Below are 12,593 nucleotides of genomic sequence, written 5' to 3'. Positions count from 1 at the left end.
TTTTGTAAATTTTAAATGGACGTTCCTTTGTTTGATCTTATATTATTGAGAATTTATTTCATCTGGACCTCATTTAATTTATTTTAGTGCTTCTCTTTTTACTTTTGTGTTTATAGATTTCTTTTTGTTGAGCATGGAGGAGCTTGAAAAAATTTATAATTTATAAATATTTTGTTATAACATTTAAACATAACATTAATCTAAATTAATAAAAACTGTTAAATAATAAAATATCCCAAAATATCCAAATATATTTTAGGTACACTAAATGCACTTGTAGCACTGATAGAGGCACATTAGCCACCTCTAAAGCACCCAAATTGTGTTAATTTTTCAGTTGTAATTTGAATTTTTAATTAGAAAAGATTGGGAAACAAGATACACACTCTCTTGGGTAAGATGGCAAAAATATTTTTTTGGTTTGACACAAGATGTTTAAGAATATCCAAAAGTCTTTATATTTAATGTTATTAATAAAAAAGATTACAGTTATAATTATAAAAATTTAAATTTCTTAAACACTTTCAAATCAACTGATTCTATTAATACATTTAATCCAAATCGTCAAATGAATATACTAAGAGTATTCTCAAATATCCCACCTATAACAGATTTACTTATAGGAAACAAAAAAATGTTATGTCTGGTGGCACATATGACTGCAACATAAAGGCAAACATTTTAATATATTTTTTTTAAATATAATTTTTCTTTATTAATTTTTTAAAATAGAAGCTATATAATTAAAATATCATTTTTATTAAAAAATAATTATATAAATATCTATTATTAATTAAAATTAGTGGATTTTAATATTTAAAATTAAAAATATATTAACTAAAATTAATAAAAAACAATATAAAATATTATTAGGTATTTAGTTACTAATTATTGGTTAAGCTAAGTTCTTAATTTGTTATTGAAAGATCAAATACACTAGGGAAAACATAATATATATCAAATTTTTTTTTAATAGAATAATATTTATTTAAGTATAAAATCATTTCTAATAAGATAGACACAATTGGCATATCATCCTTTTCTTTATCCGAATATTTATTGAAGCACGTTTGGTATAGCTTTATAGAGAGAAATTCATGTGTCCCACCATAATATATATATATATATATATATATATATAAATAAAACACATTAAAACATGAGTGTTTTTTAAAATGGATAAAGTTATATTAAAGTACATTTTAGTTATATCTACTATGTTAAGTTTACACTTTAATGAATCTATTGCTAAAAAACCTATTATTGGAAGAAGTGGATATTTAAATCCTTATGATATTGGTAAAATTATTACAGCTTTTTATCAATTATTAGAAAAAATTAAATATGATGAAAGTTATCCAACAACTTATGGTGATGATGCTGAAGTCAATACTTCAAGAGGAATAGTTTCAGTATTTATTAAATGCAAAGATCATTGTTCTGTTGAAAACACAGATGCATCAATTTCAGGTCTATACATATTGAATGGTTTGCAAAGTTTATTAGCTTTAAGTACAGATATTATAAACAAAGAATGTGCAGGTTCTTTTGAGAAAGAAGGGTATAAATATATATTAAAATATAATCTCAAAACAGATGATTCTATTTCTATAACTGCATATTTAAATAGAAAAAGTTTAGTCGATCATATTATTTATTGCCAACTAAGATTTAGTGTGTTATACTCTAATACAATTCTTTATAGTGATAGCTTTTTAGTTTCTCCTAATGGTAAAAATATATTATTTTTAAAAGTAGATTGTGTGCTTACTTTATATTCAAAGGAAAAAATAATTTGGGAAAAAAACTATTCTTCTAAAAATTTGTTTAGTTGTAATTTAATATTACAAAATAATGGGAGTCTTGTATTTAAACATATTCAGGAAGTATTGTGGTCTTCAAATAAATATTGCAGCCCTAAACTTGAATGTTTTATGCCAACATATTTTGTAGTCCAAAATGATTGTAATTTAGTTATTTATAAATCAAAGTTTCCTAATAACGTATTATGGGCGTCTGATACAAATAACCATATGTTATGCCATATCTAAAATTTAATATGGAAATTAGAATCTTAATTAAATGAAATATACAGTTAAAAAGTGTTTGAAATAAAAAAGACATCAAGATTTCTTGGTTGTGAACAGTGTTTAAGAGTGGACCTTTAATTATCTTGGAGGTGCCCGCGGCTGAAATGTTTATTTTCCATTGGCGATGCCTTTGCATCCTGCTACATTTCCTTTCTAGTTGCATGATTTTGTGTGGGCACTGGCGATGAGGAGGAAGCCCGAGAGGAGCGCAGTGGGGAGGGAACCTGGACTGCTGCGACCACTTTGTGAGAGACGAGTCCGCCGAATGTATTTGTTGTCATGTGTGAAAGTTCCATTGAGCTCTGCATATCTTTATAGGAGGTTTACAGCGAGCACGAGGAATCAAGCGAAGGGCGCATGGTGGAATCGCTGCTTGCACGATCATTCTCCTCGCTTAAACGATACCGCGAGCTCCAAGCTCATCTTCGATCGAATGGAGCACCGGGATGCCATCTCTTTCAACACGATGATCCAGTGCTTCTCTCAGGACCACGATCCGGAGGCCGCTCGCGAGATCTTTCACGCAATGCCCGCCTGGGAAGCCTGTTCTTGAACCACCATCCTCCAGTGCTATGCCCAAGCCAGGCATAACACCGAAGCACGCAGTGTCTTCGATGCCATGGCCAAGGGGAACGTCGTCTCCTACAACGGGCTTCTGCAAGGATACGTTGCCAGTGACAGTGTCGAGCCCGCCAAGAACACCTTCGAGAGAACACCTTCGACGTTGTGAGCTCCACGACGATGATCTCGGCCTATAGTCGGAGTCGAGGAACTCTAGATCAAGCTCGAGCGCTCTTCGATACTCTCCCGGTGAGGGACGCTGCCTGTTGGAACGCGATGGTGTTTGCCTATGCCCGGAATGATCTTCTCGTTGAGGCAAGCCGGTTCTTTGCGAAAGTTGCCTCCGCCAACAACGTGTTGTGTAACGAAACGATGGCTGTGTAATTCTCGGGCCGGACTTGAAAAATTCTCTGGAGCTTTTCTACTGCATGCGTCGGCGGGATCTTGTGCCGTGGGACTCGGCTCTCGGTGGCTGCTGCGAGAATTATCTGCTCGTCCTGAGGCCCCAGAGGAGTGAGGTGTCGCTCACGACGATGATCTCTGTGTGCTCCCGGGGCTGTAAACTGGAAGAAGCTGAGTATATATTTCACGAGTCTACCTGAGAGCAGGACGTCGTGGCTTGCACGGCCATGGTTGCAGCAAAACGGAGAGTTGGAGCGAGCAAAGAAACTGTTTGAGACCATCTCGAGGCCGACCAGTGTTTCCTGGATCGCCATGAGCGCTGCTTGCGCTCAGCACGGCCTGGTGACTGAAGCGATCGAGTTGTGCCAGTGAGGGACTCCAAGTGCTGGAATGCCACCATTGCAGCGCTGTCTCAGAATGGCTGTAGCAAAGAAGTAGTCAGGCTGTACACGTTGTTCCAGCTTGAAGGTCTGGAAACGCAAAATCTTGCTCGTCATCATACGGGTCCGAGATCTTCTTCAACACTCAAGAAAACTCACCTCTTCAGAGAAAAGCTCTTCAAGGACACGGTTGATCTGTTTATCTTTAGCCACCATTGCAAATGCCATACTCACTAGCTCATTACAAAGCACGTAAGCCAAGATGTGTGACTCCATTGCTGGGATCCTGTGCAAACTGATAGTGTCGGTATGTACTGAAGAACTAAATTCATTGCTAGCAACCATTTATTTCGGTTGCTGGTTGTGATTGGACAGTCCCGTCTTGCATTTGCCGGCACCATTACGGGGGGCCATGGAGTCGACCCAAAACGCCAAGCGCACTCCTTGAGAGCATGCCGCCTCCTCTAGGCACCATTTGTTCTCCACACCAATATGGCTTGATCGTCGAGTGCTGTGGCATGATCCAGAAGACGCTGTCAGCTTCCTGGACGAGAGTAAGATGCGAAAAGGCCGAGAGAATCGCTTCCCAGGTTCTTGCATTGCGCGGGGAGCTGCGGTTGAAGATAGCGATGGCGTCATCGATGGAAGCGTCTCGCGGGAGGGAAGAGATCAGCAAGGTGGAGAGCGTGGAATCGGGAGTTGATAGTTCGCTTGGTGGAACTGGCGGCTTGGATCAGTGCAGTCTAGGTGCCTTATTCTTTTCAGGCAATCGATCAAAGATATCGCGTGCTTGATCCAAGCTTCGGTCCTGAGCCAGCATCTGGATAATGGTCGTGCAGCAGACCAAGTTCCACTGCAGCATGGCCGCGAAGATCATTCTTGCAAGTTCCACAAGGTCCCTTCTTCTGGCATTTGCAGCGAGGAGTGCAGTCCATGAGATTACATCTTTCTGCGGCATGGAAGCAAACAAAACTTTAGCTTCGTGGGCCAGGTTAGACCTCCCGTACGCAACTATTATAGCAGTCGATGCCACAATAGTGTCGTCAGTATAACGTTTCATCTACTTGTAGGCTTGGAGTTTTGAGATGCTTTATTAACTATTATCAGGATAACTGGTTCAATATCTTTCCCTTTGCTGAGTTTTCCTATAATAACTCTGTTCACTCTTTTCTTCAAATTTCCCCCCTTATTTGCCCGAAATCCCCGATTCAATTTCTCACTTCCTTCTTCATTTAAATCCTCTCATTCAAATCCCCGCTCTGAGGCATTTGTCTCCAATCTCTAGGAAATCCACAACTCCATCTCCTTCCACCTCCATCGTGCTCAAGAATTTCACAAAACATTTGCCAATGTCCATCGTTAGGATTGTCCCCTTTATAATATCGGGGATAAAGTCTAGCTCCTCAGGCAAAATATCTCCACCACCAGGCCCTGTCCAAAACTTGATTTCAAACGCCTCGGTCCTTTCTTTATCACTGCCATCATTAATCCTGTCACTTATCACCTTGCACTTCCTTCCTCATATCAAATTCACCCTGTTTTTCACTCCTCTCTCCTTAAGCCTTATATTCCCAATCCTATTCCAAATCGGGTCATTCCTCCACCTCCACCAGTGCAGCTTGAGGATGGGTCTGAGTACGAAGTTCATGACATCCTTAATTCCAAGATTTCACAGTCTAAACTCTATTATCTGGTCGACTGGAAGGGTTATGGACCTGAGGAATGCACTTAGGAACCTGCGAACAACGTGATTCATTCTCCTGACCTTGTTCAGTACTTCCACTGTTGCTATCCTTCTCATCCCAGTCCTCATTCTTTTTCTCCATTTCCCATCCCTCGCCGCTCATCTCATCCTCCTCTTCGTTCTTGTTCACATCCTCGTTCCACTTGTTCTTGAGGAGGGGGTGCTGTCAGGAATCCCCCAATTCTTGCCACATTCCTGACTCTTGCCGGATTCCTAACTTGCAGACCACATTCCTAACTTTCGAGACACTTCCCTATTCCTGACTCTCTGATTTCCTGTACGATTCCTAATTCTCGAGCCACATTCCTGATGATGATGTGGTGCCTCCTCGACCTCAGCTATATTTAGGCTGTCCTCAATCCAAGAGTGGTGGAGCTTCATCAACCTATAGTATATATAGGTTAATCTTGTTCCATTTCTCCACAATCTGAATCAACGTTAATCTAATGCCTTTTCTTTGTTTCCACTAGCTTTTCTCTTTGTCTTTTGCATTTTTTAGTCTTTATTTTGTTCGGGGTCTTAACAATAAGGGTGCAGAGTTCTGTTGGTGCTTCACCATAAAAATTCCTATATGGTCATGATCCAATATTACTAACGGAACTGGGTTTACTTTCGTGATTGCCACGAACTATTGATGCTAAGACGTAGGATCAGTATTTGATAAGCATTCTTCCACTTATCCGACCAAAGTCTACCAAACAATTAGGCCGTGTATAACTAGGACAATAACAATGCTACAATTCTCATCATTGTCCACCCGCGGAGTATAAAGTGGATGACTTGGTGTTAGTCTGTTTTCCCCATCTTATAGTATGTGGTTTATCTAAGGGGCTCCTTGCTCAATGGAAAGGACTGTATTAAGTGTTGCGGCAAGTTTGACCAGAAGTTTATGAGGTTCGGCATGACATCCAGTATGCCAATCCTCCAGAAATTATGCATGTGCATCAATTGAAACGGTTCATAAAGGGATTAGGAACAATTGATACTACTATAGATTCGCCAATGCTTCCTCCTAAAGTTCCTCCAGATCCCAGCCTACCTACAAAAGAACTCTAATAGTCTAAAGGAATGATGTGAGATCCAAGTGTATGACTACGATGCCATATACTAATATTACCATAATGGGATTTTGGTAGCCGTTAGATTGGTTTTAATCCGGATGTAAGCGACTAATTTTTCCATTCTACTTTAGTCACTTAACCACACTTCCGACCACTTAGAGGAATCTCACTCACAACCTGCATAAGTCCTATTTTGGACTTGGGCTTGCTAGCCCCGAGAATGGCATCCCTGCCACTCAACCTTTGCACTTGGTCCAAGTGCTCCACATGTCCGATCCCATGACCGACACCCTAAGGTACCACCGACATATCGGCCCGTTACACTAAGGCCGTGCCCATTCACCTTGGTCACATCGGTGGTCTGACACCACCTACATCACAGTCCTGTCTCTCAAAAACTGGGCCATCCGTCCATGAGTGATCATCCTAGATCCACTCCTTAGCATCTTTAGGATGCCCATAGACATGGGGAATAGCCTTCCCCAATATCCCCTTTCCGGTCCCCACCAAGTCCCTTTCTGCCCATGGCCGTGTTCGCCAACACTGCCACTAAATCAAGGCCCACAAGCCTGACCATTAAGTCCCACGGTCCTCTGGGACTTGCTCCTCACATGACCGTATCCTTGGTCTCTACACTATAGGATGACTCCTCTTCCTTTTCACTGTCTGGGACTTTGGGGCAACATTTCGGAACACCGTGGCCTTATACGAGCCTCGTGGGTACTCTCCCCGCCTTCTGCCTTTGGGTGCTCTAGCCATGGGCTTAGAGTGAGGTTCCGTTGAGCCACGCCTGGTATCCAAATAGGTAGTGCCACCCACACTTGGGCTGGGAGCATCGGCCAGTCGATCTCCCAGGGAAACTAGAGCTGGCTCTTGAACACTTCACCAAGTTACCCCGCTTGTCGGTCTGTGTTCACTCTAGTCTTGGACTTCCCAGTGGGCAGCTCATCACCCAACACTAGGTACAGCTTTCCTGGGCCAAACTAGCCTTTCCTGGCCAAACGGGCTCCACTATAGTCCTCCCCTTACTATACTTTTGGAGCTCACCAAACCCCATAAGGTCTGGGAGACGAACGCTTTGGGCTTTCACCCTCTCAAACTCAGACTCGGACTCGGACTCGGACTCGGACTCAGGCTCGGTCTCGGCCTCGGCCTCGGTCCCGATCTTGGTATCGGTCTCGGTCCCGGTCTCGGTCTCGACCTCAGACTCCATTTTGGGTCCTTCTCGAACTCCATCTCGGATTCCATCTCGGGTCCATCTTGGACTCCATCTTGGACTCCATCTTGGGTCCATCTCGGACTCCATCTCGGGTCCATCTCGGACTCCATCTCGGACTCCATCTCGGTCCATCTCAAGCTCCATCTCGGACTCCAACTTGGGTCCATCTCGAACTCCATCTCAGACTCCATCTTGGACTCCATCTCGGACTCCAACTCGGGTCCATCTCGGACTCCATCTCAGGTCCATCTCGAATTCCATCTCGGACTCCATCTTGGATCCATCTCAGACTCCATCTCAGACACTTTCACATGTCATGTGTTGGTCCTTTTGGGTCCTTTTTTGGAGCCTCGCTTATTGCTCGCTTTGTGCTTGTTCTTTGAGCACTTCGTTAGGAGTTCTTCTCCCGCTCTCGACCTTTCAAGTCAGAGCTTTTAATCCAAACGTGTTATGCTCGTTTAGTTTTCGCTTCTACCATTACCACATGGCACCCTTCTGGCTCCACTTTGGGGCCTAGGGATTTTGTATCTCACACTGGATCAGTTGCTTTTGTATATAAGTTGGGGTTTTTGGGCTAATTGATATGCACATTTTTTGTATTTCCTTTCCATATTCCATGCACTCACAACAGTTATAATTATAAAAATTTAAATTTCTTAAACACTTTCAAATTAATATAATCCATTGATTCTATTAATACATATAATCCAAAGTATCAAATGAATATACTGAGAGTATTCTCAAATATCCCACCTATAACAGATTTACTTATAGCAAACAAAAAAATGTTATATCTAGTGGCACATATGACTACCATATAAAGGCAAAACATTTTAATATATTTTGTTTTATTTTAATTGTGCTTTAATAATTTGTTTTAAATAGAACCTTTATAATTAAAATATAATTTTTATTAAAAATTCATTATAAAAATATTTATTATTAATTATAAAACAAGTAGTGGATTTTAATATTTGAAATTAGAAATATATTAATTTAGAATATTTTTAGCTATTTAGTTAGAATTTATTGGTTAAATTAAGTTCTTAATTTGTTATTGAAACATCAAATACACTAGGAAAAATATAATATATAAAATTGTTTTAATAGAATAATATTTATCTAAGTATAAAATCATTTCTAAAAAGATAGACACAATTGGCATATCATCATTTTGTTTATCTGAATCTTTATTGAAGCACGTTTGGTATAGCTTCATTGAGAGAAATTCATGTGTCCCACCAATATATATATAACATATATATAACATTAAAACATGAGTATTTTTTAAAATGGATAAAGTTAGATTAATATACATTTTAGTTATATCTACTATGTTAAGTTTACACTTTAATGAATCTATTGCTAAAAAGCCTATTATTGGAAGGAGTGGGTATTTAAATCCTTATGATATTGGTAAAATTATTACAGCTTTTTATCAATTATTAGAAAAAATTAAATATGATGAAAGTTATCCAACAACTTATGGTGATGATGCTGAAGTCGATACTTCAAGAGGAATAGTTTCAGTATTTATTAAATGCAAAGATCATTGTTCTGTTGAAAACACAGATGCATCAATTTCAGGCTTAAACATATTGAATGGTTTCCAAAGTTTAATAGCTTTAAGTACAGATATTATAAACAGAGAATGTGCAGATTCTTTTGAAAAGGAAGGGTATAAATATATATTAAAATATAATCTCAAAACAGATGATTCTATTTCTATAACTGCATATTTAAATAGAAAAAGTTTAGTCGATGATATTATTTATTGCCAACTAAGATTTAGTGTGTTATACTCTAATACAATTCTTTATAGTGATAGCTTTTTAGTTTCTCCTAATGGTAAAAATATATTGTTTTTAAAAGTAGATTGTGTGCTTACTTTATATTCAAAGGAAAAAATAATTTGGGAAAAAAATTATTCTTCTAAAAATTTGTTTAGTTGTAATTTAATATTACAAAATAATGGGAATCTTGTATTTAAACATATGCAGGAAGTATTGTGGTCTTCAAATAAACATTGCAGCCCTAAACTTGAATGTTTTATGCCAACATATTTTATAGTCCAAAATGATTGTAATTTAGTTATTTATAAATCAAAGTTTCCTAATAACGTATTATGGGCGTCTGGTACAAATAACCATATATTATGCCATATTTAAATTTTAATATGGAAATTAGAATCTTAATTAAATGAATTATACAGGTAAAAAGTGAAATAAAAAAGGCATCAAGATATCTTGCCTATCTTTGGTCTGAAAGGTTTATTTTCCATTGGCTGCTACATTTCCTTTCTAGTTGCATGATTTTGTGTGATGAGGAGGAAGCCCGAGAGGAGCGCAGTTGGACTGCTGCGACCACTTTGTGAGAGACGAGTCCGCCGAATGTATTCGTTGTCATGTGTGAAAGTTCCATCGAACTCTGCATATCTTTATAAGAGGTTTACAGCGGGCACGAGGAATCAAGCAGAGGGCGCGTGGTGGAATCGCTGCTTGCACGATCATTCTCCTCGCTCAAACCGATACCGCGAGCTCCAAGCTCATCTTCGATCGAATGGAGCACCGGGATGCCATCTCTTTCAACACGATGATCCACTGCTTCTCTCAGGACCACGATCCGGAGGCCGCTCGCGAGATCTTTCACGCAATGCCCGCCTGGGAAGCCTGCTCTTGAACCACCATCCTCCAGTGCTACGCATAACACCGAAGCACGCAGTGTCTTCGATGCCATGGCCAAGAGGAACGTCGTCTCCTACAACGGACTTCTGCAAGGATACGTTGCCAGTGACAGTGTCGAGCCCGCCAAGAACACCTTCGAGAGAACACCTTCGACGTTGTGAGCTCCACGACGATGATCTCGGCGTATAGTCGGAGTCGAGGAACTCTAGATCAAGCTCGAGCGCTCTTCGATACTCTCCCGGTGAGGGACGCTGCCTGTTGGAACGCGCCGAGACGCACTCCTTGAGAGCATGCCGCCTCCTCTAGGCACCATTTGTTCTCCATACCAATATGGCTCGATCGTCGAGTGCTGTGGCATGATCCAGAAGACGCTGTCAGCTTCCTGGACGAGAGTAAGATGCGAAAAGGCCGAGAGAATCGCTTCCCAGGTTCTTGCATCGCGCGGGGAGCTGCGGTTGAAGATAGCGATGGCGTCGTCGATGGATGCGTCTCGCGGGAGGGAAGAGATCAGCAAGGTGGAGAGCGTGGAATCGGGAAGGAATGGGATTTGATCGAAGAGGAGCTTCGCTTGGTGGAACTGGCAGCTTTGAAGGTAGGCTTGGATCATTGCAGTCCAGGCGACGATGTTCATTTCAGGCAATCGATCAAAGATATCGCGTGCTTGATCCAAGCTTCGGTCCTGAGCCAGCATCTGGATCATGGTCGTGCAGCAGAGCAAGTTCCACTGCGGCATGGCCGCGAAGATCATTCTTGCAAGTTCCACAAGGTCCCGTCTTCCGGCATTTGCAGCGAGGAGCGCAGTCCATGAGATTACATCTTTCTGCGGCATGGAATCAAACAAAAATTAAGCTTCTTGATCCAGGATAGATGTCTCGTACGCAAATATCATAGAAGTCGATGCCACGATTGTCGTCTGTATACCTTTCATCTACTCGTAGGCCTGGAGTATTTCCCAGAACTGGGCAAATGCTGAAATGATAGAGTTTCAGGAGTTTATGCCGTAAGCCGTGTAAATTCGCTTCCTTGTCCGCGATGCCAGTACTCGCTTTACCCCTCGCAGCAATGCGAGAAAGGCCAGTGGCGCCATCCCGGCTGCTCCAAGTAGTTGACATCGGTGAAGAGCGCGCCATCGCCACGCATACAGGCCAAGGGGCCGCCCCTCCTCCTCCGCCGCGCTCGCAAAGAGCTCGTATGCCTCCTTCTCGCAAGCAAATTCATCACCAGAATAGTGAAAGTTCTTCAGCAACTCCTTGTGTTGGTGTACACGATCCAATTCCTGTGAGCCTTGACTGTGTGGCGAAATGCTCACTGGAGATCGCAGCTTCTCGCCCTTGTTCTTGAGGTGATCCACGACCTCGAGCGCCTTGGCAAACTCCTCGTCCAGCTCATATTCTTAACCTTAAATTTGAAATTGTATCCTTGCACCACTTTTACCATAAGAATATCAGTTTTAAGGCATGCTTTTGCCCTTATTTATTTGACTGGTCAAAAGCAGTGTGCCGTAAAAGTATATCCTTCGAATATGCTCTAGGACCTGGAATTAGGGCAACGAGAGAGAAGCAGGGATCACTCATGGCCTACGTCGATCACACATTCTCCATCGGCGACGACGAGCCGGCGGGCACGCCCATCGATGGCCGATCGCCAGTCAAGGAGATCGCCCTGGCGGCGGCGTGCCTGGGGCTGGGCAGCGTGTCCATGGTCGCGGGGCTAGTCATGATGTATCACAGAGTCGGGGGCGACAAAGCTCACGGTAGGCATCTCGCCAATTCCTAGCCAGGCAGCGTCAGATCCGCTAGATCTCACCAAAATCACAGGGATTGCGTTCATGGTGCTTGGCGGCCTCGTTTTCATGCCCGGGATCTATCAGTCAAGAACAGCCTACTACGCTTACAAGGGCTACAAGGGCGTCTCTTTCACCTCCAATCTAGCGGCAGTGTGAGAGGATCTGGAACTCTTTTTTTCTCTCTTCGTCTTTCTTGCTGGCCAGAGCTTTGGGAAGCAAGCAAGCTTGGCGTTGGCGACCGAGAGATCGATTCTCGGTCGAGAGAGATTCTTGTACATAAACCAAAGGAAATAAGTTTTGTCCATTCATTGTTCTTGGAAGAATTTTCAAACATCTCTTAGATCTGGAGAATATCTTAGTTTCACTGGGTAAGTTTGGTTGAATCTATTTTCGACTTTGACCTCTTCTCGTTGGTGGCAAGCTCGAGCCCTGGTTTTTTTTTATAAATCAATCACCACAGCAGCTCTTCGCGAGCAAGCTGTGAGAGATATTTACTTCCAATGCTCTTTCAACAGCTTGTGGTGCTTGTAGTGGCAAGAACAAAGCTCTAGTATTGTCTTCACCCTCGAAGAACGTAGTGTCAAGAACAAAACCCTCGAAGAACTGGACCAATTACTGATGAAAGGCTGTTTTTATTCGTGCTATTTAGACAAAATATTCAAAATA

General features: G+C 41.6%; 2 protein-coding genes across 2 annotated transcripts; both read left to right on the top strand.

Annotated features, from left to right (window-relative positions):
- Positions 1-10,513: 10,513 nt before the first annotated feature.
- LOC112345147 lies at positions 10,514-11,011 on the top strand. Its single transcript, XM_024671328.1, has 2 exons — positions 10,514-10,733; positions 10,778-11,011. The coding sequence occupies exons 1-2, from the start codon at positions 10,539-10,541 to the stop codon at positions 11,006-11,008; spliced, it is 426 nt and encodes a 141-aa protein (XP_024527096.1). The 5' UTR covers positions 10,514-10,538; the 3' UTR covers positions 11,009-11,011.
- A 672-nt stretch (positions 11,012-11,683) lies between these two features.
- On the top strand, positions 11,684-12,250 carry LOC9652754 (transmembrane protein 230). The gene is made up of 2 exons (XM_002966474.2): positions 11,684-11,894; positions 11,959-12,250. Exons 1-2 carry the CDS (start codon positions 11,714-11,716, stop codon positions 12,081-12,083), a joined length of 306 nt encoding a protein of 101 aa, XP_002966520.1. The 5' UTR covers positions 11,684-11,713; the 3' UTR covers positions 12,084-12,250.
- Positions 12,251-12,593: the final 343 nt, after the last annotated feature.

This window comes from Selaginella moellendorffii, unplaced genomic scaffold (assembly GCF_000143415.4).
Source record: "Selaginella moellendorffii unplaced genomic scaffold, v1.0 SELMOscaffold_7, whole genome shotgun sequence".
Taxonomy (NCBI): Eukaryota; Viridiplantae; Streptophyta; class Lycopodiopsida; order Selaginellales; family Selaginellaceae; genus Selaginella; species Selaginella moellendorffii.
This window is presented reverse-complemented; position numbering and strand designations above follow the sequence as displayed.